The sequence below is a fragment of the Erythrolamprus reginae genome, chromosome 5 (assembly GCF_031021105.1).
Source record: "Erythrolamprus reginae isolate rEryReg1 chromosome 5, rEryReg1.hap1, whole genome shotgun sequence".
NCBI classification, from domain to species: Eukaryota; Metazoa; Chordata; class Lepidosauria; order Squamata; family Dipsadidae; genus Erythrolamprus; species Erythrolamprus reginae.
In genome coordinates, this window is record NC_091954.1 from 117,762,635 (window position 1) to 117,787,784 (window position 25,150).

The 25,150-nt window shown below is 43.0% G+C and overlaps 1 protein-coding gene across 1 annotated transcript in view; it reads right to left on the reverse strand.

Moving 5' to 3' along the window:
- Positions 1–23,551, reverse strand: part of CLDN1 (claudin 1) — a 32,844-nt gene extending 9,293 nt beyond the window's left edge. Inside the window, exon 1 of the mRNA XM_070754182.1 lies at positions 23,150–23,551. Within this exon, the coding sequence (XP_070610283.1) occupies positions 23,150–23,372 (223 nt within the window). The 5' untranslated portion in view covers positions 23,373–23,551. The remainder of the gene's footprint in view (positions 1–23,149) is intronic.
- Between the last annotated feature and the right edge of the window lie 1,599 nt (positions 23,552–25,150).

A 25,150-nucleotide genomic window follows, 5' to 3' on the forward strand; every position in this document is an offset into this window, starting at 1 on the left:
TTATTATTATTATTATTATTATTATCAAGTTCTAATGGAGGCCTTAATGACTCTCTTCCCAGAAAGCATCCAAACCACCAACACAATGAAAGAGGTGAGAGCCTCCAAAGGAAAGGAATGGGGAGGGGAGGGTCTCTGAGCCCATCCCTTCCCTCCTTTTCACTTTTTCGTTGTTGACGTTCTGCTGTTTGGCTTTATTTTATATGCAAGCTTCATCCGTCCGGTTTCCTGTTGGAAGACCGCAGGAAAGGACTTTATTCTGGCATGGCTTTGCAACTCCTCCGGTGGTCTCGCTTTCAAGTCTTAATCCAGCCCAACCCTGGAAGATCAGGGAGGGGCTGTTCACACCTCAAATTTCTTCTCCGGAGGGGGGGAAATACAAAAGAGCATTTCGGGTCCACACCGACTTTCAGCCTTTCATGGAGGTCGAATCCAAAACCAGAAGAACATTCATAGCGGAAGAGAAGCGAGCACTCCGCAAACCCAGAGCTGCAGATGCTGTGACAATGGTGTCCACACATGTCTACCCAACATGTGGCAGAACATCTCATGCCCATATAGGCCTCACCAGCCACCTGTGGACTATCTGTCTATCATCTATCTGTCTATCATTAATCAATGAATATCTATAATCTGACTATCCATCCATCTCACCAGCCATTTGCGGACACAGCCCATTAGATGTCAAGGTCCTCTTCAAACATGATGGACGAATATCATCTATCTATCCATCATCTATCTATCTATCTATCTTATTGGTAATCAATTAATATCTATCTATCTATCTACCTACCTACCTACCTTTACAGATTGAGTTCATCAAGTCTTTCCTGATACGTTTCATGCTTAAGACCTTCCACCAATTTTGTAGCTCGTCTTTGGACCCCTTCAATTTTATGCATATCTTTTTGTAGGTGAGGTCTCTAGAAGTGAACACAGTCTTCCAAATGTGGCCTCACCAGGGGTGGTATGATAGCATTGTTCCAATATTTGAGGGATTTCCTCAAAGAAGAGAGGGTCAAATTATTCTCCAAAGCACCAAAGAAGGCAGCACAAGAAGCAATGAATGGAAAATAATTAAGGAGAAAAAGCAAACCTGGGATTAAGGAGAAATTTCCTGAGAATGAGGACAATTAACCAGTGGAACTGCTTGTCACCAGAAGTTGTGGGTGCCTCATCACTGGAGGTTTTGAAGAACAGATTGCACCTCTATAATTATTAGTTATAATTAACAAATTATAAAATTAAGGATATTGACTTTGTTTTATAAATAACCTCTTTAAAATGGTACTCAATAGAATGAACTGTATTAACTGAATAATTTAAAAAATGATTACAGTAATGTGGGGAAAAGGAAAACAAGAATATATATAAGATAAATAACCATAGTAATTAATATGTCGATAGAAAGAGCCGTGAGAAAACCCAATGGGGTAAAGTGTAAGATATTAATATATCAGTTATAGTAGATTTATTATTTATTATTTATTTATTTATTTATTTTAATTTAAGGGAAAGATAAGGGAACATTAATTGTATAGAGGAAGAGATATTGAATATTAGCTTATGATTTTTATATATGAAAGTTCTTGATATTCAGTTAATTTTAAATACACTGCTCAAAAAAATAAAGGGAACACTTAAACAACACTATATAAGTCCAAGTCAATCAAACTTCTGTGAAATCAAACTGTCTCCTTAGGAAACAACACTGATTAACAATCAATTTCACAGGCTGTTGTGCAAATGGAATAGTTGTGCAAATGAAATATTCAGTGAGAATATTTCATTCATTCAGATCTAGGATGTGTTCTTTGAGTGTTCCCTTTATTTATTTATTTTGAGCAGTATATTTTAGAAAGAAAGAGAGAATGGCTTAAAGGGAAAATATATTCTAAGATGCTCTTTTGAATGTTTGATATAAGAAGGAAATTATTATTGCTATTATTACTTATTAGATTTGTATGCCGCGGCTTCCAACAAACAATACAGTCTACAAATCCAATATTAAAACAAAACATATTAAGAAACCTTTATTAAAAACAATCACACAACTCAACAAACCATGGATAAAACGGGACAGCCGGGGGAATCAATATATTACCAGTTTAGGCATTGATGCTGTGTTTTTTAAAATTACTTTATGTATGTTTTATTGTAGGTTGGATCAAAAATTAAAAAATTATACATCCCCCTTCAAAATGTTAACAATTTATATGTTTTTGTTGTTCTGTTTAATTTTTTTTAAAAGTAAAATAGAATAGAATAGAATTTTTATTGGCCAAGTGTGATGGGGCACACACGGAATTTGTCTTGGTGCACATGTTCTCAGTGGACATAAAAGAAAAAGAGACATTCGCCAAGAATCATGTGGTGCAACACTTAATGATTGTCAAATGAGGAAAAGATTGGATTGAAATGGCATAGGTTTCCTGCTTGAGCAAGGGGGATAGACTAGAAGACCTCCAAGGTCCCTTCCAACTCCTGTTATTCTTCCAAAATAATGCAAATCCGTGTCCCCTCCACCCTGTTCTGATTTTGAATAAACAGGTACAAGATTCAGCCTTGAGGAGGCCACGCGCCTGGGAGAAATCTGGCAAAAAGAGGCTTAAAAGAAGGGAAGGAGGGGATGGATTCCTGGATACCCCACACCCCCTTCCTTCCTCCGCAGGGAGCGAGGCTTCGTAGCTCCTGTGGCGTGGAGTTTGCCAGGGGGCTTCAGAAGCTGCCTTACATCACAGCATTCGATCCCCTCCTGTCAACAGCTTCCTTGTGGCTCAGGGCGTTGGTTATAAATTAAATGCAGAGTTCAGGACTAGAGAAGCACCGAAAACCCCTTCATTTTCACAGTGGGGAGCGGTGTTTGTGCAAACTCCAGCCGCATCTGAAGTTCTCGGAGGATGAAACAAACGTTCTCGCCTCTGTCGGTGTCATCTTTGGAATGAGGTGGATTATGACTCCCGTTCTTTAATCGCTTCCTGCTGCCCTTCATCCAAAATTCTGGGAAGGAAGGAAGGAAGGAAGGAAGGAGTAGGAAAACTGATAAGAGGAGAAGGACAAGGACATGAGCCAGCCGGGTGCAATAGCTGCCAAAAAAGCCAACACAGTTCTAGGCTGCATTAACAGAGGGGTAGAATCAAGATCATATGAAGTATTAATACCACTTTATAAGGCCTTGATAAGGCCACACTTGGACTACGGCATTCAGTTTTGGTTGCCACGATGCAAAAAGGATGTGGAGACTCTAGAAAGAGTGCAGAGAAGAGCCACAAAGATGATTAGGGGACTGGAGGCTAAAACATACAAAGAATAGTTGCAGGAACTGGGCCTGGCTAGTTTAATGAAGAGAAGGACCAGGGGAGACAGGATAGCAGCCTTCCAATATATCAGGGGTTGCCCCAAATGCCATTGAAGAAGAAAAGAAGGAGAATTTCTGGGGGACAAGGAGAAGAGGAGGAGAAAGAGAAAGGAGAACCGGTGGAGGACAAGGAGTAGAACTGGTGGAGGAGTAGAAGGAGGAAGAGTATTGGTAGAGGAGAAGGAGAAATGCTGGCAGAGAAGAAGTAGGAAAAGTGGTGGAGGAGAAGGTATAAACATATACCACCTGGGATAACAATAGATCCATCCTAAGATAAAATACAAGAAATAGTATAAGGGCAGATTAGATGGACCATGAGGTCTTTTTCTGCCGACAATCTTCTAGGTTTCTAGGTTTCTAAGGTGATAAAGAGAAGGAGAAAGAGAATTATGTTGGGGGTGATGATGAAGGAGGAGGAGGAGGGAACTTCTGGTTTCAGAAGGGCAGTGGACACCCCAGGATCTGATAACTGAGATGACCTGGAGAACTACCCAACACATCCCTCCAGAGCAAATGCCACCAACCATGTTCTCCAAGTGGTCTTTGGAGTAGCAGCTAAGCCAACATTATTGATCTCAGCTGCAGAAGATCATCTTAATATAATAATAATAATAATAATAATAATAATAATAATAATAACAACAACAACAACAACAACAACAACAACAACAACAATGAGTTGGAAGGGACCTTGGAGGTCTTCTAGTCCAACGCCCTGCTTAGGCAGGAAACCCTACACCCCTTCAGACAGATGGTTATGCAACATCTTCTTAAAAATTCCCAGTGTTGAAGATTCTAGAGCAGTGTTTCCCAACCTTGGGAACTTGAAGATAGTTGGACTTCAACTCCCAGAATTCTGGGAGTTGAAGTCTAAATATCTTCAAGTTGCCAAGATTGGGAAACACTGTTCTAGAGTCAAGAGGATGCAAGACCACCTCCCCAATTTCTGCCCCCTGTATGTGAAAGATCTTCACTGGAGGGCAGCCACATAAAAGAGTCTCGGTGGTGCAGTGGTTAGAGTGCAGTACTGAAAGCTCCTTCTGCTGATCACCGGCTGCCAGCAGTTTGGCAGATGAAATCTCACCACTGGCTCCAGGTGGACTCAGCCTTCCGTCCTTCCGAGGGAGGTCAAGTGAGGACCCAGATTGTTGGGGGCAAGAGGCGGATTCTGTAAACCACTTAGAGAGGGCTGGAAAAGCACTAGGAAGTGGTATATAAATCTAAAGGTTATTGCTATTTGATTCCTTTCTCCTGGTCCAGAGGAAGGGAAATCCACCGTCCAGCTCCATCATCCCAGCATTTCAGATCTACCACCTTTTAAGTACAGTGGTAGCTCTACCTAAGAATGCCTCTACTTATGAACTTTTCTAGAGAAGAACCGGGTCTTCAAGATTTTTTTGCATTTTCTCAAGAACCATTTTCCACTTACAAACCTGACTCTCCAAAACTGTAACCGGAAAAGGCAGGGAGAAGTCTCCGTGGGGGCTCTTTAGGAATCTCCTGGGAGGAAACAGGGCCGGAAAAGGCAGGGAGAAGACTCCATGGGGCCTTTCTAGGAATCTCCTGGAAGGAAACAGGGCCGGAAAAGGCAGGGAGAAGCCTTCATGGGGTCTCTCTAGGAATCTCCTGGGAGGAAACAGGGCCGGAAAAGGCAGGAAGAATCCTCTGTGGGGCCTCTCTAGGAATCTCCTGGGAGGAAACAGGGCCTCCACCCTCTCTGTGGTTTCCCCAATTGCACGCATTCTTTGCTTTTACATTGATTTCTATGGGGAAAATTGCTTCTTCTTACAAACTTTTCTACTTGATAACCTGGTCACGGAATGAATTAAGTTCATAAGTAGAGGTACCACTGCATATGTGTTGTTATGTATGTATGCTTTTAAGGTGGAGAAAAAATAAAAAATGTATACTGATTTGGTCTAGTGGTTAAAGCATCAGACTAGAAACCAGCCGATGGTGAGTTCAAGTCCTACCTTAGGCACAAAAGCCGGCTGGATGACTTTGGGGTCAGTCCACCCCAAATTTCTGTCGCTAAGTGAGATGGCTGTTAAGCGAATGTTGCCATGTTTTACAACCTCTCTGATAACAGTTGGTAAGTGAATTACAGCAGTTATTTAACATAGAAACATAGAAACATAGAAGATTGATGGCAGAAAAAGACCTCATGGTCCATCTAGTCTGCCCTTATACTATTTTTTGTGTTTTATCTTAGGATGGATATATGTTTATCCCAGGCATGTTTAAATTCAGTTACTGTGGATTTACCAACCATGTCTGCTGGAAGTTTGTTCCAAGCATCTACTACTCTTTCAGTAAAATAATATTTTCTCATGTTGCTTTTGATCTTTCCCCCAACTAACTTCAGATTGTGTCCCCTTGTTCTTGTGTTCACTTTCCTATTAAAACCACTTAAACCCTCCTGAACCCTATTTAACCCTTTAATATATTTAAATGTTTCGATCATGTCCCCCCTTTTCCTTCTGTCCTCCAGACTCTACAGATTGAGTTCATTAAGTCTTTCCTGATACGTTTGATGCTTAAGACCTTCCACCATTCTTGTAGCCCGTCTTTGGACCCGTTCAATTTTGTCAATATCTTTTTGTAGGTGAGGTCTCCAGAACTAAACACAGTATTCCAAATGTGGTCTGACCAGCACTCTATATAGCGGGATCATAATCTCCCTCTTCCTGCTTGTTATATCTCTAACTATGCAGCCAAGCATCCTACTTGCTTTCCCTACCGCCTGACTGCACTGTTCACCCATTTTGAGACTGTCTGAAATCACTACCCCTAAATCCTTTTCTTCTGAAGTTTTTGCTAGCACAGAACTGCCAATACAATACTTAGATTGAGGATTCCTTTTGCCCAAGTGCATTATTTTACACTTGGAAACATTAAACTGCAGTTTCCATTTAACTGAGTTAACCAATGAATTTCCCTCGTGAGTTGACCACCTGCATTGTGACGAGGGACCTTTTGCTTAGACGCAAAGTTGGGTGGCTAATTTCAACCCAAATTTCTCTCCCCACCCAAAGGAGCAGAGCTAATTTTCCCAAAATGCTAGCTACTTTAAACAAAAAATACACAGGAAACGATGAATTATGGTGCAAAAAGAATGCCAGTAATTGTCTTTTAGCAACGGTGGGGAGGCCAAACCTAATACTTATCTTGAAAATAGGATCGTTTAGAGGATTTGGGAAGTTCTGGGCTCCTTTGCCTGATTTCCTGTCCCAGCTCTGCACCCAGAAGGAGCGTTGATGAGTCCCCAAGAGCCACAGGGGACCCTCCTTCTTCCTGCAAGGGCCACGCCAGCTGGAAAGGTCCTTAGCCTGGCTAGGTGGAGGTTCCAGATGTGCAAGTCCCACCCAAGGCAGATGAAGATTTGGGTATCTTAACAACAACAACAACAACAACAACAATAGCAACAGAGTTGGAAGGGACCTTGGAGGTCTTCTAGTCCAACCCCCTGCTTAGGCAGGAAACCCTCCACTACTTCAGACAGATGGTTATCCAACATCTTCTTAAAAACAGTGTTAGCGCATTCACAACTTCTGGTGGCAAGCTGTTCCATGGATTAATTGTCCTGACTTTCAGGAAATTTCTCCTTAGTTCTAAATTGATTAAGGCATTTCATGACCTCACCCGTGCTGTTTAAACCAACAGACTCAAACTCAACCCTGATAAGACGGAGTGCTTGTGGGTTTTGCCTCCCAAGGACAATTTCATCTGTCCGTCCATTACCCTGGGGGGGGAATTATTGACCCCCTCAGAGAGGGTCCGCAACTTGGGCGTCCTCCTCCATCCACAGCTCACATTAGAGAAACACCTTTCAGCTGTGGCGAGGGGGGCGTTTGCCCAGGTTCGCCTGGTGCACCAGTTGCGGCCCTATCTGGACCGGGACTCATTGCTCACAGTCATTCATGCCCTCATCACCTCGAGGCTCGACTACTGTAATGCTCTCTACATGGGGCTACCTTTGAAGAGTGTTCGGAAACTTCAGATTGTGCAGAATGCAGCTGCGAGAGCAGTCATGGGCTTCCCCAAATATGCCCATGTTACACCAACACTCCGCAGTCTGCATTGGCTGCCGATCAGTTTTTGGTCACAATTCAAAGTGTTGGTTATGACCTATAAAGCCCTTCATGGCATTGGACCAGAATATATCCAAGACTGCCTTCTGCCGCACGAATCCCAGCGACCAATTAGATCCCACAGAGTTGGCCTTCTCCGGCTCCTGTCGACTAAACCATGTCATCTGGTGGGACCCAGGGGAAGAGCCTTCTCTGTGGCGGCCCCGACCCTCTGGAACCAACTTCCCCCGGAGATTAGGATTGCCCCCACCCTCCTTGCCTTTTGCAAACTCCTTAAAACCCACCTCTGTCGTCAGACATGGGGGAATTGATTCCCCTGGGCCGTTTTCCATTTTATGTATGGTTTATATGAGATGTGTGATTGCTTTTTATATTGAGGGTGTTAAATTGTTTTAATCATTGGATTTGTCTTGTTTTGTGTTGTGAGCCGCTCTGAGTCTCTGTACAGGGGTGGCATAAAAATCTAATAAATAAATAAATAAACAAACAAACAAATAAATTCATTCTTTGGGCCCCTGCCCTTTAATCCAATCTACAGTGAGTGCGAGGGAGCCTTCAGATAAAATTTGGGGGTTTCGTGGATCACAGACTGGGGGGGGGGCAGATGTTTACCCCCACCCGCCTGGCCTTCTGCATCCTTCCCCATGGAGCCACCTAAACAGAAGCAGCTGTTGGAAAGAGAAGAATCTCCCATCATCATTTATCCCAGAAACACAAATATTTTTTTCGGGGCCTCCCAGCTTCCACCCCCCCACCCCCCACCCCCGCCAGGGTTGCACGGAGGAGTTGCTGGAATCCGGGAAAGGGGAGTTGTAACTTTTGGAACATCTGGTAGCCAGGAGTTATTTTTCTAGCCCCCTCGGACGCCCCTGGGGCTATTTTTTGAAGTGGTAGCCGGTCCCGGGACGGTTGATGGCTGCACCTTCTCCTCCACCCTTGCAAAAGTCACGGAGGGCGCATTCCTGACCCACTGACATGCCGTCTCTTTCCCCCGGCTGGCTGGCTTGTTTGCGGGGCCAGCTGAGAGGGTGCAGCTTTTGCAAAAACGGAATGTGTGGAGGCAGCCGCGCCCTGTTCGAATCCTCCAAAGGATTCCAGGAACAATACACGGCGGTGCCAAGAGAGGAGGCGGAACAAACTTGGGAAGAGACCCTCCAGATGGAGAGAACAACAGCAAAACTGGCCGGGTAGGGGGAGGAGAGAAGATCCCCCCCTGGCAGAAGGTCACTCCAGATCCAACTCCCAACAAGGGTCAACCAGGACTCCTGAGTCTTGGGGACTTTGACTCGGTCAGTGGTGATTGAAACGGATGTCCAAGTGCCGCCTCTATGTTGGTGGAGGCAGGCAGGGTTCCCTGGGGTCCCATTTGTTAGGGGCCCGGGGAAAGGGAGGGTCTTGCCTTCTCTTTCTGCTCAAGACCCCCATGGACAATTGGGGGGCCACTGGGGGACACAGAAGGCTGGACTCCATGGCCTTTGGCCCCATTCAGCAGGGCTCTTCTTAGGTTCTTATATTCTTATGAGTCCCAGCTTTTGAGAGGTTCCATCTGCATTGGAGCATTGGGCTATGAATGGAAATAAATTCTGTTTATTTAAATAAACACCATCACTCTGCTAAACAAATAATTCCCTCAACTGTCAAACTATTCACTAAATTTGCACTACTATTACTAGTAGTTTTTTCTCATCATTTCTATCACCGTTTTCCTCCCACTTATGACCGTGTGACTGTAACTTGTTGCTTGTATCTTTAAGATTTTTATTAATATTGGTTGTTTCTTCATTGCTTATTTGACCCCTATGACAATCATTAAGTGTTGTACCTCTTGATTCTTGATGAATGTCTCTTTTCTTTATGTACACTGAGAGCATCTGCATCAAAGACAAGTTCCTTGTGTGTCCAATCACACTTGGCCAATAAAGAATTCTATTCTATTCTATTCTATTCTATTCTATTCTATTCCATTCCCTTCCATTCCATTCCCTTCCATTCCATTCCATTCCATTCCTTTCCTTTCCATTCCATTCCATTCCAAGTATAGTCTAGTATAATTTAGTCTAATGTATCTTTTTCTTTTATGTACACTGAGAGCATTTCCATCAAAGACAAATTCCTTGTGTGTCCGATCATTCTATTCTATTCTATTAATGCAGGGGTCTTCAACTTGTCAACTTTAAGACTTGTGGATTTCAACTCCCAGGATTGGAGTTGAAGGCCACAAGTCTTAAAGTGGACAAGTTGAAAGCCCCCTGCATTCATGTAATCTAATGCTCAGCTCCCACCAGAGGTGGGTTTCTAGCAGCACGCACCAGTGCACCACTCTGGTAGTGGGCCGCCGATAGCGCCATTTGCGCACGACAGCTCCAGTTCCATCTTTGCCGGTCCGTGTGTGGCACCCTCTTTTCCCCCCTCTAATTTTCTGTGGATTTTTTTTTTTTTGCTCTCTGAGCATGTGCTGTGTGCAGAAGCAAAATTGCACCAGGGGATGTGAGCTCGTGCAGCGCACCAGTAAGAGGAACCTGTCCCTGGCTCACAACCCACCCTGGATGGCAACTATGCATTTGAAAGACCGCCTTCCATTGAACCAGGTTACCTGCAGGACCGCCTCCTGCCGCACGAATCCCAGCGCCTGGTCAGGTGCCACACAGTCGGCCTTCTCCAGGTCCCGTCAACTAGACAATGTTGCTTGGCAGGGCCTAGGGGAAGAGCCTTCTCTGTGGTGGCCCCTGTCCTCTGGAGTCAGCTCCCCCAGGAGATTTGTACTGCCCCCACCCTCCTTGCCTTTCGTAAGAACTTGAAAACCCATTTATGTCGTCAGGCTTGGGATCACTTGACCCCAGCTTCTGACTGACAAATGTGATGAATGCGGTTGCTTGAATGTGAATGAATGATTTTTAATGTTTTGGGGTTTTAGAGTAATCCTTCGCTACTTCGCAGTTCATCTTTTGCGGATTTGCTACTTCACGGGTTTTCAAAAGGGGCTTAAATCCATTAAATCCATTAAAAATTTAAAATCCATTGAAAATTCATAAAATTCTTCTACAGTACTCCTGTACTCTGTTAAAGAAACTGGTAGGACGTCACATGTAGTTCCAGCTGAGAAACATTATAGAATGACTGTTTCATGCAAAGGGTGGGTTTTAAAAGTCCAAATACTTGTTAAATACATTACAAAATATCTTTCCTCTACTTCACGGAAATTTGTTTTTCACAGGGGGTCTCGGAACGCATCCCCCGCGAAAAACAAGGGGTCACTGTAGTTAGTTATATTACTTGGATTAATATTAATTGGATTAAGAGGGGCGGCATACAAATCCAATGGAATAATTAAATAGATAGAAAGATATATAGATGGATGCATGGATGGACGGACGGATGGACGGATGGACGGATGGACAGATGGACGGATGGACGGATGGACGGATGGACGGATGGACGGATGGACGGATGGACGGATGGACGGATGGACGGATGGACGGATGGACGGATGGACGGATGGACGGATGGACGGATGGACGGATGGACAGACAGACAGACAGACAGATAGATAGATGGACGGACGGACGGACAGACAAATCAACAAACACACACACACAATATAACTACATAAACAAACCCTCATTGTGTGGGCTTCTTGGACCTTCCCCACCGACGCCCTTCTGTGGACGATGGGTTTTGCAACCCGACACCGATACCCCAAAACAGGCGCCCGCGTTTGTGACGCTCCCTTGCTGTTCTTTCATAACCCGAGAGGCCTTTGATGTGCTTCCAAGGAGAAAACAGGAGGGAAACGCCCAGAACTACAATGACGTGATGGTTTTCAACATCACCTCGAGGCTGGTGGGCTTCTGAGATGACGCGGAGGCAACGGAGCAGAGGTTCTAGGGAGGGTTTGGAACCAGGGATGGGCTCCTATGGGTATGGTCAGGTATACCCAGTATACCCAGAACTGGTAGAGAAATTTTGGTCAGTTACGCAGAAGCGGTAGAATTTTTTTTCTTTTTTCCCTTCTGGGTTCTGGGTATGTTTTTCCTATCACGCTAAAAGAGGTCTAACAAGCAAGAAGAGAGAGATTGTGATCCCGCTGTATAGAGCGCTGGTGAGACCACATTTGGAATACTGTGTCCAGTTCTGGAGACCTCGCCTACAAAAAGAGATGGATCAAATTGAAGGGGTCCAAAGACAGGCTACAAGAATGGTGGAAGGTCTTAAGCATAAAACGTATCAGGAAAGACTTCATGAACTCAATCTGTATAGTCTGGAGGACAGAAGGGAAAGGGGGGACATGATCGGAACATTTAAATACGTTAAAGGGTTCAATAAGATGCAGGAAGGAAGTGTTTTTAATAGGAAAGTGAACACAAGAACAAGGGGACACAATCTGAGGTTAGTTGGGGGAAAGATCAGAAGCCATGTGAGAAAATATTATTTGACTGAAAGAGTCATAGATGCTTGGAAAAAACTTCCAGCAGACATGGTTGGTCAATCCACAGGAACTGACTTGAAACATGCCTGGGATAAACATAGATTCATCCTAAGATAAAATACAGAAAATAGTATAAGGGCTGACTAGATGGACCAGGAGGTCTCTTTCTGCTGTCAATCTTCTAGGTTTCTATGTTTCTAGGTTGAATGTGTATAATTTTAGAAGAGCTGTGCATGCATGTGTGTGTACATACACATGCAGTTAATATAGTACATAATGTATATTTTTGTGTGCCTGTGTGTAATACGTATGCACACATATGGCCTATATACATAGAATTAAATAGTATGTTTTGGATGTTGAGTCATAGTAAATAGAGAGGGAAATTATAACTCTTTGAGGTGAGGAGAGTCCAGGCACCCTAACCCAAACCCTTGATGTGAGTGACCTCATGTTGCCCACCTTTAATCAAGCCACTCCCACCATGGCCAGCAAGCCACACCCACAAAATAAGCCACACTCACAGCATGTTAGTAAAAACTTTTGCAGCACTTTGCTGTTTGGAACCAAATGAGGTCTGGTTTGAGGAGCCTTCGCAAGAGCTGGAACTCCAGCGATAGGACCTGCAGGAGAAGGGAACGAGGCTTCGCTTCCCAGAAGCAAGACAGGACTTGTCTAAGTTCACACGACATACATGAAAGGGTGTGGACTCTTGCAGAGAACGAAGGAAGAGAAACTTTGGCAGAGCAACGCAGAGCTGGAACTCAAAGCCACGGATAATATTTGTGCTTTTAAAAGAGTCTTTCCTATTTCCTTGTCATCACTATCGCAGGGAAAATTGCAGATATTTGGTCAAGTCACATGATTGTTACTCCCACTTGGTCACATGGCCAGCAAGCACTCCTACCTGGTCACATGACCATCAATCCATACCCACAAAATAAGCCAAGCCCACAGTGTAGTATAGAAAATTTTGGTAGCCCTTCACTGGGCGGAGGGCATAGGATGGGCCCATAGGATGGATAAAGGAACTCTTGGGAAAAGGGGCGGAGACTGGGTGGAGCCATAGTATAGATAAAAAAGTTCCTGCTTATGAAAAAGGGGAGGAGATAGGGAGGGGCTACAGGATGATAAAGGAGCGTCTACTAGTAAAAAGTAAAGTCCAATTGGAGATGGGCGGCAGATAAATCCCATAAATAAATAAATTAATTAATTAATAAAAAGAGAGTGGAGACTGCGTGTGGCAACAGAGTGCATAGGAGCTCCTGGTTGGTTTCTGAGCTGGAGCCAGGGCTGCCAATTTTGCCCCAGGGTTTCCCGGTATAGATGGAAGGCGATACCATCTACCCACTCATCCGCCTTTTCTGACCCGGTTGCCCAAATATTCTGCATATTCCTTCCCTCCCACCTGGATGGATTGTGGCACATTTTAATGCCCCAAACCAGAAGCCTCCTGAATGGATTCTTTACAGGGTTTGGCCATGGAGAACTTCCCTCCTCCAGTTGGCTGAGTTAGTTGGTTGAACATCCAATGATTGTTCAGGAGACTAAGGAAATCCAGAAATGGGATGATTTTGGAAACCAGGTTCAGGGTGTTGTCTGGCATCTGCTGAGCCTGAAGTTCCTGGTGTTTGATGGTACAAAAAAACCCTATTTTTGGGAGAGGAGAGTCAGGATGGTGAGAAAATTAGTAGCATTTTTAACAGCCCCCAGTTTTTTTAAATAAATAAGCCAACAAGAGAGTTGATGGCATATAAATTTAATTAATTAAAAATGGGTAGAAAAGCTGCAGAAATGCAAGGTGCTATTTATGAGGTGATTGTTTCATCCTCTTCTCTTCCCTTCCCTTCCCTTCCCTTCCCTTCCATTCCATTTCATCCTCTTCTCTTCTCTTTTCTTTTCTTCTCTTCAATTCAATTATCCAATTCTTCTCTTCTCTTCTCCTCTCCTCTCCTCTCCTCTCTTCCCTTCCATCCTCTTCTCTTTCCTTCCCTTCCCTTCTATTCTATTCTCCAATTATTCTCTTCTCTGCTCTCCTCTTCTCCTCTCCTCTCTTCTCTTCTCTTCCACTCCCTCAGATACCTCCAGAGTATTTTTCCATTTTCCAGCTCCTGAGAAAAAGGGTTCAAATCGCAGCTGATCCCAACAACAGGAGCTGCCTGGGTGTGGCTGTGCCACAAGGGAGGGGCAGCCGTGCGGGACAGGTTCTTCCTGAGACCGAATTTGGGGTGACTCCCAGCCCAAAGTGGCTCCCCACAATATGAATCACATTGGCACACCGCCCTTAACTTGCTCGAGAGACCCAGAAAAAATGCACAGGGTCTTCTGCAAAGCTATTGGTTGGTTCTCTGAGTCCCTCACAAGTGGGGCCTCTGGTCATGCACAGAGGGCATTGGCTGCATCTTGAGGAGCAACTTTCCCCAATCAATCAAGAAGTTTCGGGTGCCGAGTGCAGATTTTCCCAACCAGGAACATGAGAAGAAGTTTCCACCATTCTCAACTGTTTTAAAGTTCGGTGTTGGAGCAAAAAAGGGAGCGAAGAGGGAGCCTCTGAGCATGTGAAATGTGCCTTTCTAGGATTTACTGGCCTGGGCTTCCAACTTTCCAGGACAGGTGCTAACAGGAGGGTCTGACCTACTGTTTCTCTATCTTGACAGCTTTCAGATGGCTGGAATCCTGGCAGCTTTCAGGTGGCTGGACTCTGACTCCCATAATTCCCCTGGCTAGGGAATTCTGGGAGTTGGAGTCCACCCATCTGAAAGCTGTCAGGATTGAGAAAGACAATTGTTTTTGGCCCTCTCCTTATTTTAACAAGGAAGCGTCAAGTTGGGTGTGACCAAATAGTGAGTAGGTGATGTTTTGACTTGAAGCCAATCCAAGCGCTGCCGTGTGACCTCCTGTCTTGGTCTGTAGCAGGTGGAGGGTTGGACTAGATGACCTGCGAGGGCCCTTCCCGAACTTATTACAATCGTAGGAATCACATCTTCTGTTTGCCAAAACCCCTGCTTTCCTATCCATTGCGAATCAAGATGGACTTGTGTGCACACACTCAAGCACAGCCCGTCCTGGATTCGAATCCAGCTGCCAACATGAATTTTACATCTTTACTGATTCAGTCTCGATTTCTTGCTAAACATCTGTATTCCCTGTCAAAGCATTCCCTTTCCAAGTCAGTCTACAAAGTGCCACCTATATTATTTATAAATAAAATTTCCTCTGAGAACAATATTTATCCTGCGTCCTTCAATTTAAAAAAGAGAAGAGGAAGAATATTCCTAATTATTCCTAATTATTAAAAATATTGTTAAGAATATTCCTAATTATTAAAAGAGGAATCGCCACCCTGAGATGGTTGAGAAGGGCAGCATAGAAGTCTAATAAATAAATAGTAAATAAATAAATAAATAAATATTATACAAGGGAAAAGTAATAACGATGACACACGGCAACAAGGAACTTAAAACAACATCTCTGGTGTGTTGAGCTCAGCACCTTTATTTTAGTTTGGTCCATAGATTGGTGATTTATTCTCTTTTTAACCCACTCCGGAAGGTAGGATTTACAAAGCTATGCAAAGAAAGTACCAAAAATTGCACACGGCTTATTTTGAAACATCAAAAAAAAGGAGGAAAAAAGAAGGCAAACAATATAAAAGCCGCGAACCCCCCCCCCCCCCTCCATTTTAAAGCCAGGGAGTGAAAAGCTCAGGACTGAATTGATTTAAACTTTGAAAGTTTATCAGGCAAAATATGATGGATTTATAAATTTACCATTTCAATCGGGCCATTTGGATTAAACTTGGCAAGGTTAAGAGCTGCAGACTATAACTCCCAGAAATCCACAGCGAGATGACAGACCATAAATTCAAATCTGCCTTAGGAACGAAAACCAATTGGGTGACTTTGGGCCAATCACCAGGAGAGGGTGAGTTCTAGTCCTGCCTTAGTCATGAAAGCAAAGCTGGGTGACTTTGGGCCAATCACTAGGAGACATTGAGTTCTAGTCCCACCTTAGCCATGTTAGTCTCCAGTCCACTAATCATCTTGGTTGCTCTTCTCTGCATTTTCTCTAGAGTCTCAACATCTTTTTTTACAGTGTGGTGACCAAAACTGGACGCAGTACTCTAGGTGTGGCCTTACTAAGCCTTTATAGCATGGTATTTTATAATTCCAGGATGGTGATTGTATCCCTCTGTTAATGCAATTGAAGATCCATTGGCTCTTGTAGCTCTGGTCCCACACTGCTGGCTCATAGTTGGCTAGTTGTCTACTAAGACTCCAAGATCCCTCTCACAGTCACTGCTATTGAGTGTGGTTTCACCCAGTTTATATATGGGGGTTTTCTTTCCTTATCTAAGTGTAGGACTTTACTTTTCTTTACATTGAATTGAATTTTGCTAGATAGAGTCAAGGGTTCAAGTCTCTCAAGATCTGTCTGGACCTTGAGCCTATCTTCTAGATTTAGATTTAATTGGATTTGTATGCCACCCCTCTCCGAGGACTCGGGGCGGCTCACAGCATGCACAGAAAAACAAGAAACAAGAATAACAATCCAATTAATACATTAAAAAACAATCTTTAAAATTCTAATTAAAAAACTATCAATATCATTCATTCAACAATCAAACTAAAGCATTCATCGGTCAGGGGGAAGAGTCTGCGGAGAGGGGCGGCATACAAATCCAATTAATAATAATAATAATAATAATAATAATAATAATAATAATAATAATTATTATTATTATTATTATTATTATTATTATTATTATTATTATTATTTAAGGAACCCCAAGCCTGGCAGCAAAGATGAGGTTTTAAACCCTTTCGGAAGGCGAGGAGGGTGGGGGCAGTACGAATCTCTGGGGGGAGCTGATTACAGAGGGCCGCCCACCCCCCGAGAAGGCTCTTCCCCTAGTCCCACCAGCTGACATTGTTTGGTCAACAGGACCCTGAGAAGACCAAGTCTGTGGGACCTCACCGGTCACTGGGATTCGTGCGGCAGAAGGCGGTCTTGGAGATAGTCTGGTCCGATGCCAAGTAGGGCTTTATAGGTCATACCCAACACTTTGAATTGTGTCCAGAAACAGAGCGGTAGCCAGTGCAGTTGGCCTCTAGGGTGTTAGTTATTCTTGCCAGCTTAGTATCATCTGTAAATTTTGTAAGGTTCCTCATCTAAGTCATTTATGCAGATACTGAAGAGTACGGGCCCCCAAATGGAACTTGGTGCTATCCCACTGCTTACTTCTCTCCATGTAGACTTAGACCCCTTAAGGACTACTCATTGGGCATGGTTTGTCAGCCAGCTGTGAATCCATCTGGTGGTGAAGCTGTCTATCCCATTTTTTTATTTTTATTTATTTTTTATTTATTTATTTAGATTTGTATGCCGCCACTCTCCGAAGACTTTACAAAGAGGTACCGTAGGTTGTGGTCTACTTTGTCGAATGCCTTGCTGAAGCCTAAACATTTGTCCACAGGATATAATTCAGAGGAGAATCGGAACTGCAGAAAAAACAATGGCTGCCAACCTGCCTTCCATTGAGGACCTGTAGACTGCATGAGTCAAAAAGAAGGCTGTGAAAATATTTACAGACACATCATATCCTGGACATAAATTGTTTCAACTTTTACCCTCAAAACGTCGCTATAGAGTACTGCACACCAAGACAACTAGACACAAGAACAGATTTTTCCCCAAATGCCATCACTCTGCTAAAAAAACAATTGCCTCATCACCGTCAAACAATTCACTAAGGCTGCATTACTATTACTATTATTCTCATCTTCCTATCACCCATCTCCGCCCACTTATGACTCTGTGACTGTGACTTGTTGCTTGTATCCTTAGGATTTATATTAATATTAACTGTTTTTGGATTTCTTATTTGACTCCTATGACAACCATTAAGAGTTGTATCTCATGATTCTTGATAAATAAATAAATAAATAAATAAATGAATGAATGAATAAATAAATAAATCTGTATTTTCTTTGAGAGCATCTGCACCAATGACAAATTCCTTGTATGTCCAATCACACTTGGCCAATAAAAAGAATTCTACAACTCTATTCTACAGTATTTCGCCGGTCTACTAGTTTCGTCATGATGTGGAAGAATGGAATAAAATTGGTTTGGCATGATCTGTTGAGGAAGGAATTTACAAGGAAAAACTCCACTTGGCTTTTGGAGAAAAAAAACAAATTTGGGTCAACCAGGACTTGGATGAGTTGAGAATTCCTTAGAAATTCAGGGAGTTTCACATATTATTATTATTATTTTTTAAAAAGCACACAGTGCATTTCTTTATATCCACGTCTTGTCTCTCTGGCATGGGGGAAAAGGACAAGCTATAACAAGAAAGAACTGCTCCAGGTATTTTTTTGGATCCCTCCCTGCCCACCAAATGAAAAATAATATTTTGCACAACAAAACACCGAGGTCTAGTGTATAATTGATATAATATAAATATAGTGACTTTAATGGTAATATAATGCTAATATTTGTATATACTATTATTAATTTAATTTTCTTTCATTTACTTTTGTGTTTTCTTTTTAAAAGTGGAAAATTAATTTAAAAAATAGTTTTAAAAAAAACACCGAGGTCCCTGTACGTTCACGCAGTGTGTAGAATCACGCACCAGGTTTCGCAAACCACAATTCCAGGGTTTCCATCACTTGCAAAAGCCAACAGACAAAGAGAAAATAGTTCAACGCTACTCAGAGCTTCTGGTTCTCACAACTTTCTTCATCCCAAACTACACAACCCTGTTTTAACCAAGCTTAGCAGTTCCATGTGTGACTCCAAGGAATGTATCATTGGATGAAAAAAACCAATAACTCCACAACGTTGTGGGTTTGCAATTTCGCCACCGTGTCCATTTGGCCTTTCCAGTTGCCAGCGGCTCCCAGTTTCCAAACGTGGATTTAATAAATGCAAAGTTTGAAATTCCAATCTGAGGTCTAACTGTCACTCTAACTGTCAAAAAGTTGCGTTTTCAAACCTATCGCTTGGTTCTGCAAAGTCGGGGACAGCAGAAGTTTCTCAATCGATCGTTTCCTACGAGCTGTTGCAAGTCCTATATTGCAAAGTTTTGATATGGGAAAAACTCTTGCATGACGCGAACATGTCACTGGACAAATATTATGAAGAAGGTAATTACAGATACTTTTCTCCCAGTTGCGTAAAACCTTCACCTGTGGAGGAGAAGGATTCACCGACAGGGCAAATTCACCTGTGGACTTTATTTCTTCTAAACGCTCAGGTTTTAAATAGTCATCACCTGCTTGTTCCAAAAAGTGTATCAATTGTTAAGGGAAATTGCACAACAAGAAATTAGGAAAACTCCAGAATTTTTCTTATTAGGTATTACAAATAATAAATATAAAAAAGAAATATATTACTTAATAACTCCCATATTAGTAGCTGCCAGGATTGTTTTTGCAGAAAGATGGAAAGAAATGGAAATACCTTAAGAAGAGGAGGTGTTTAGGAAAATCATAGAATGTGCAGAGTTGGACATGATGACGAGGCGGTTGAACAACCAAGAAGAATCGGAATTTTATGAAATTTGGCAGAGGGTCTATATCTGGTGGAATTTAAAAAATGCTTAACGATGTTAAAATAATAGTTAAATTTAATAGATAGAAATGTTCTTAGATAGAGTTTTGTAATAGATGTGTTTATTTCTCTGAACTGATCTAACCTATAATAGTTTTTCCTTTTTGTATCAAGAAGACTTCTATTCGGAGCAGAGCAATTGTAGCTCCTTTTTATGTTATGTGTTTTGTCTGGTCTTTTTATGTTTGTTTGTAATGCTTTGTTTTATTCATTTGAAAACAATAAAAAATATTTAAAAAACAAAACAAAACAAAAAGTGTATCAGCTAATAAAGGAATTAATTTGGATGCTAGACTAACCGACACAACCCAACACTTTGTGTCTGGATGAGCTATTCACCCGAAAGAATTTATAAAAGAATTACAATACAGTGGTACCTCCATTTATGGACTTAATTCATTCCGTGGCCAGGTGCTTAAGTAGAAAAGTTTGTAAGTAGGAGCCATTTTTCCCATAGGGATCCATGTAAAAGCAAATAATGTGTGCAAACCCATTAGGGAAGAAATAAAAACTCGGAATTTGGGTGGGAGGAGGAGGAGGAGGAAGAGGAGGAGGAGGAGGAGGACAGTCACTGCCGAAGGAAGAAGGTGAGGTGAGGAGAATCAAAAAGATCCAAAACTTTAAGGCTTTAAAAAAAAGAGGGACTCTGAGGCGGTGAGGAGGAGCATGTGCCTCCCATACACCCGGCGCAAAGCTGCCTCCCGTACACTGCGCCAGAGAGAGAAACCCAGGCGGGTGAGATGAGGGAGCCTCCTGCTCTTTTGACCGAAAGGCGGCTGCTGCTGTTGCTGCTACCTGCTTCCTCTTCCTTCCCATGCTGAAGGGCTGCCCTCTCATCTCGCTCGCCTCCTTTGTAGCCGTCACCTTTCCTTCACTGTGGTGACTCCTTGGTTTGTCTGAAGCCGACTTGATCTGGCCGGGGTGAAGTGCCCCCTTTTGCCTTTCTGGGCCCAAACGCTCCGGGAAGCAACCTCTTGCCGGGTGTATGGGAGGCAGTGCGAGGGAGTCACCACAGCGAAGTGGTTTATTCCCTCTCCAAGCGCCCAGAGAAAGGAAAACGCTCCATTCGCTCTGGGCCGCCAAAGCCTCCTTAAGCGCCACCGAAAGGCTCCTCTGGCAGCCCAGAAAAGCCCGAGATGGCCGGGGTTAAAGGGGGAATGGCAGGAAACTGGCCGGGCCTTCGTGCCGCTCTCAAATTTCCTAGGAAATTTTTCCAGGCTCAGGTTCTTAAGTAGAAAATGGTTCTTAAGAAGAGGCAAAAAATCTTGAACAGCCGGTTCTTATCTAGGAAAGTTCTTAAGTGGAGGCCTTCTTAGGTAGAGGCACCACTGTACTTTATTTGGCCAAGTGCAACACAAGGAATTTGTCTCCGATGCAGAAAGTCCAGTGTACACCCAAAAGCAACAGAATCATCACCAGCACCACCACCATAATTGCTATGGCTAACATGTTGTCAGCCGCCCTGAGTCTAAGGAGAAGGGCGGCATAAAAAAATCTAATAAATACATACATAAATAAATAATACCAATAGGAGGAGGTGATAAAGAAGATAAGAAAGAAGAAAGACCCATGTAGGTATCAAACATTTGATTGGCATACCAGGCGTAGTAGGGGCTCAAACAATTTATTTATTTTATTTATTTTTATTTTATTATTTGGATTTGTATGCCGCCCCTCTCCGAAGACTCAACAAACTGCACAAACTTTCAGAAAATGTAACAATCAGCTGTCGCCAACCAGTAAAAAAACGCTGACATTGGCACTTGCAAACTTAAAACTTTACAAAACTTGGAAAGTTAAACTGAACTGCAAAAGGATTTGGCAGCAAACACTCAAAATAATCTACAAATGCTTTATTTTCTCCGATTCAGCAGGGATCTAAGCCGAACTGGACTCAAAGGTGTGGGGTTAGAAAGATCCGAGTCAACTTCAATTTTCCAGAAACCGCCCCCTTCCCAATCAACCCCAAAAGACCCCACCCAGCCACTTGGGAACTTGGGTTCACCCAACACGTTCACACCTGAGAAGCAATTCCACTAAGTTTTGAAGATGAATCCATATCCCTGGTTCGTTCCATATGCTGTAGAAGGTGCACGAAAGCGGCTGGTTTGGCTAGCTATGGTTTGGCTAGTTACCTTGTGTGAAGGTTGTTGTGTGTTTGGTTAGTTATATTATGTGAAAAATCATCTGCTACAACGTTCTTCCTGTCAATGACTACTTCAGCTTCAACCACAGCAGCACACGAGCACACAACAGACACAAACTCAAAGTAAACTCAGCTGGAGGAAATACGACTTTAGTAACCGAGTAGTTGATGCCTGGAACTCACTCCCAGACTCTGTAGCATCATCACCTAACCCCCAAAACTTTACACTCAGACTCTCCACTGTTGACCTCTCCTGATTCGTAAGAGGTCAGTAAGGGGCGTGCATAAGTGCCTTCCATCCCCTGTCCTCATGTTTCTCTCTTACTAGTATCATGTATATAAACATAGAAACATAGAAGATTGATGGCAGAAAAAGACCTCATGGTCCATCTAGTCTGCCCTTATACTATTTCCTGTATTTTATCTTAGGATGCATCTATGTTTATCCCAGGCATATTCCAATTCAGTTCCTGTGGCTTTACCAACCATGTCTGCTGCAAATTTGTTCCAAGCATCTACTACTCTTTGAGTCAAATAATATTTTCTCACATGGCTTCTGATCTTTCCCCCACCTAACCTCAGATTGTGTCCCCTTGTTCTTGTGTTCACTTTCCTATTAAAAACACTTCCCTCCTGAACCTTATTGAACAGTTTCACACATTTAAATGTTTCGATCATGTCCCCCCTTTTCCCTTCTGTCCTCCAGTCTCTACAGATGGAGTTCATGAAGTCTTTCCTGAGAGGTTTTATGCTGAAGACCTTCCACCATTTTTGTAGCCCATCTTTGAACCCATTCAATTTTATCAATCTCTTTTTGTAGGCAAGGTCTCCAGAACTGAACACAGTATTGTAAACATTGTTTGTAAACATTGTTATATCTTTGTATAGTACCCAATACGTGCTCAACAAAATGAATAAATAAAAATAAATATATAAGGCAGCCTAGGGAGACCCTTGTCTACTCCCCCACCTCAATATGAGCTTAAATTTTATTATTAGAGTTGGAAGGGACCTTGTAGGTCATCTAGTCCAACCCCCTGCTGGTGCAGGAGACCTCATATCAGCGATTTTCAACCTTTTTTGAGCCGCGGCACATTTTTTACATTTACAAAATCCTGGGGCACACCACCAACCAAAATGACACAAAATGACACACCCTAATGCAGTACATATTATACATATAGTTAATAATACAGTTTCTAAATGTATTTATACTCACTTAGTGTGAAACCTGGGCCTGTTTCAATGAACACAAAAGGGAGATCGTGGCAGGAATGATAGTTTGGGGACCTGTGTTTAATTTCCCCACGGCAGACCTGACGTGTCTCACTGGCTTATACCACACTAGGGGTAGGCAAAGTGGGCTCTTCTAGGACTTGTGGACTTCAACTCCCAGAATTCCTGAGCTGGCATGGTTGGCTCGTGAATTCTGGGAGTTGAGGTCCACAAGTCCTGGAAGCGCCCGCCTTGCCTACCCCTGCCCTACTCCCATGGCAGCCCGGTCTTACCTGGCAACTTGAGGAGGGAATCGTAGACTTTGCACTGCATCTGTCCCGTGCTTTGAGTGACGCAGGACATCCAAAGGCCTTCGAAGATGGCTTGGGCGGTGACAATATTGTCCGCCGCGTAAGAGGAGATCTTCCACTGGGGCATGGCCGTGCTGACGATGATGCCAAGCCAGCCGATGAACGCCAGGATGAAGCCCAACATCTGGAGACCGCCATTAGCCATCCTGCTTCAACGATGCTGAGAGTGAGAGAGAAGCAACAGCTGGACGGGGGCGGCGCTGGAGCAAACTCGGTTGGTTCTTCAAAGCGGAGAGACTGCGCTGGCCAAGGAGCTTCTGCTTTTCCTTCTTCTGAGTCTTCTTCTTCTTCTGAGTCTTCTTTTGTAATTCCAGAAGCTTCTCCAAAGCGCACGGCTGGATTCGGAACTGGGACTGAAGCTGTCAACATCTGCGCTGCCTTTTAAACCTGGGGCCTTTCCAGCGCCCCCTGGTGGTTTCACTTGGCCATTTCATGGAAAGTCCCCAGAGCACATCTGGGTCACATCCTCACCCACTTGGTTATTTTGAATAGCTTTCCTTTTTTCTTTTTTCTTTTTTCTTAAAATCTTTTTCCCAAATATTTTGGGGCTGGTTTGTCTTTTTTGCTTCCCAGTCTTGCACGAATCCCACCGTAGCAGAAATGTGGAATTTGCAGGAGGTTTGAGGTTGGTGCCTCCCTTTGGGAACGCAGCCTCTTCCCTACCTGGCCACAGGTGAGTCACCTGCGCAGGTAGAGCAGGACCTTTGGGAGAGAGTGGAGGTATCACATGTCGAATATGGGTTCAACCATATCCCAGTTCTGGAAAATCCATCGTTTATTTGTTTAATTATTATTGTTTATTTATTTATTGGACTTTTATGTTGCCCCTCTCTGAGGACTCGTTGGTCCCAAAAATTTATCTTGCTAAGAAAGACGGTCATTAAGTGAATTGCCGCAGTTGGTTGACTCATTTTATGGCCTTTCTTGCCATGGCCATTAAGTGAATCCCTGCAATTGTTAAGCTGGTAACTTGGTTGTTAAGAGAATCCAGCTTCCCCGTGGCTTTGCTTGTCAGAAGCTTGCTCATCACGTGACCAGGAGCTTTGATAGAAGGGTGAAAAGTGATCATAACTGAAGTCACTTTTTTCAGCGCTGTTCTAACTTTGAAGGGCCACTTAAAGGAACTGTATCAGAATTTCCTTCCTTCCTTCCTTCCTTCTCTTTCTTTCTTCTTTTTTCTTCTTTCTTTCTTTTCTTCTTTGTTTCTTTCTTCTTCCTTCCTTCCTTCCTTCTCTTCCTTCCTTCCTTCCTTCTCTTTCTCTTTTTTCTTTCTTTCTTTCTTTCTTTCTTCTTTTTCTTTCTTCCTTCCCTTTCTTCTTTCTTTCTTTCTTTCTTTTCTTCTTTCTTTCTTCTTCCGTCCTTCCTTCCTTCTCTTTCTTCTTTCTTTCTTTCTTTCTTTCTTTCTTCTTTCTTTCTTTCTTTCCTCCTTTTCTTCTTTCTTTCTTCTTTCTTTCTTTCTTCATTCCTTTCTTCATCTTTCTTTCTTTCCTTTCTTTCTTTCTTTCTTTCTTCCTTCCCTCTCTTTTTCCTTTTTATCTTTTTTCTATTCCTTCCTATTTTTCTATTTTTTCTTCCGCTTTCTTTCATTCCTTTCTTCATTTTTCTCATTCTTTTTCTCTCTTTCTTTCCCCTCCCCTCCCTCCCTTCCTCCTTTTTCCCTTCTCCACCTCTCTCTTCCAGACTGATAGTTTGAAAGGAAACTCATTTGTCAGAATAGAGCTGGAAGGGACCTTGGAGGTCTTCTAGTCCAGCCCTCTCCTCAATCAGGAGATCCAGTCCAGACCATTTCAGACGAGTGGCTGTCCAGTCTCTTCTTAAAAACTTCCAGAAACCAAGGACTCCCTGTATTTATTAAAGTTTTATCCCGCCCATCTCCCTTCTAAGAGACTCTCCATGGTTTTTACAAGTTATCAAAGAAATAAA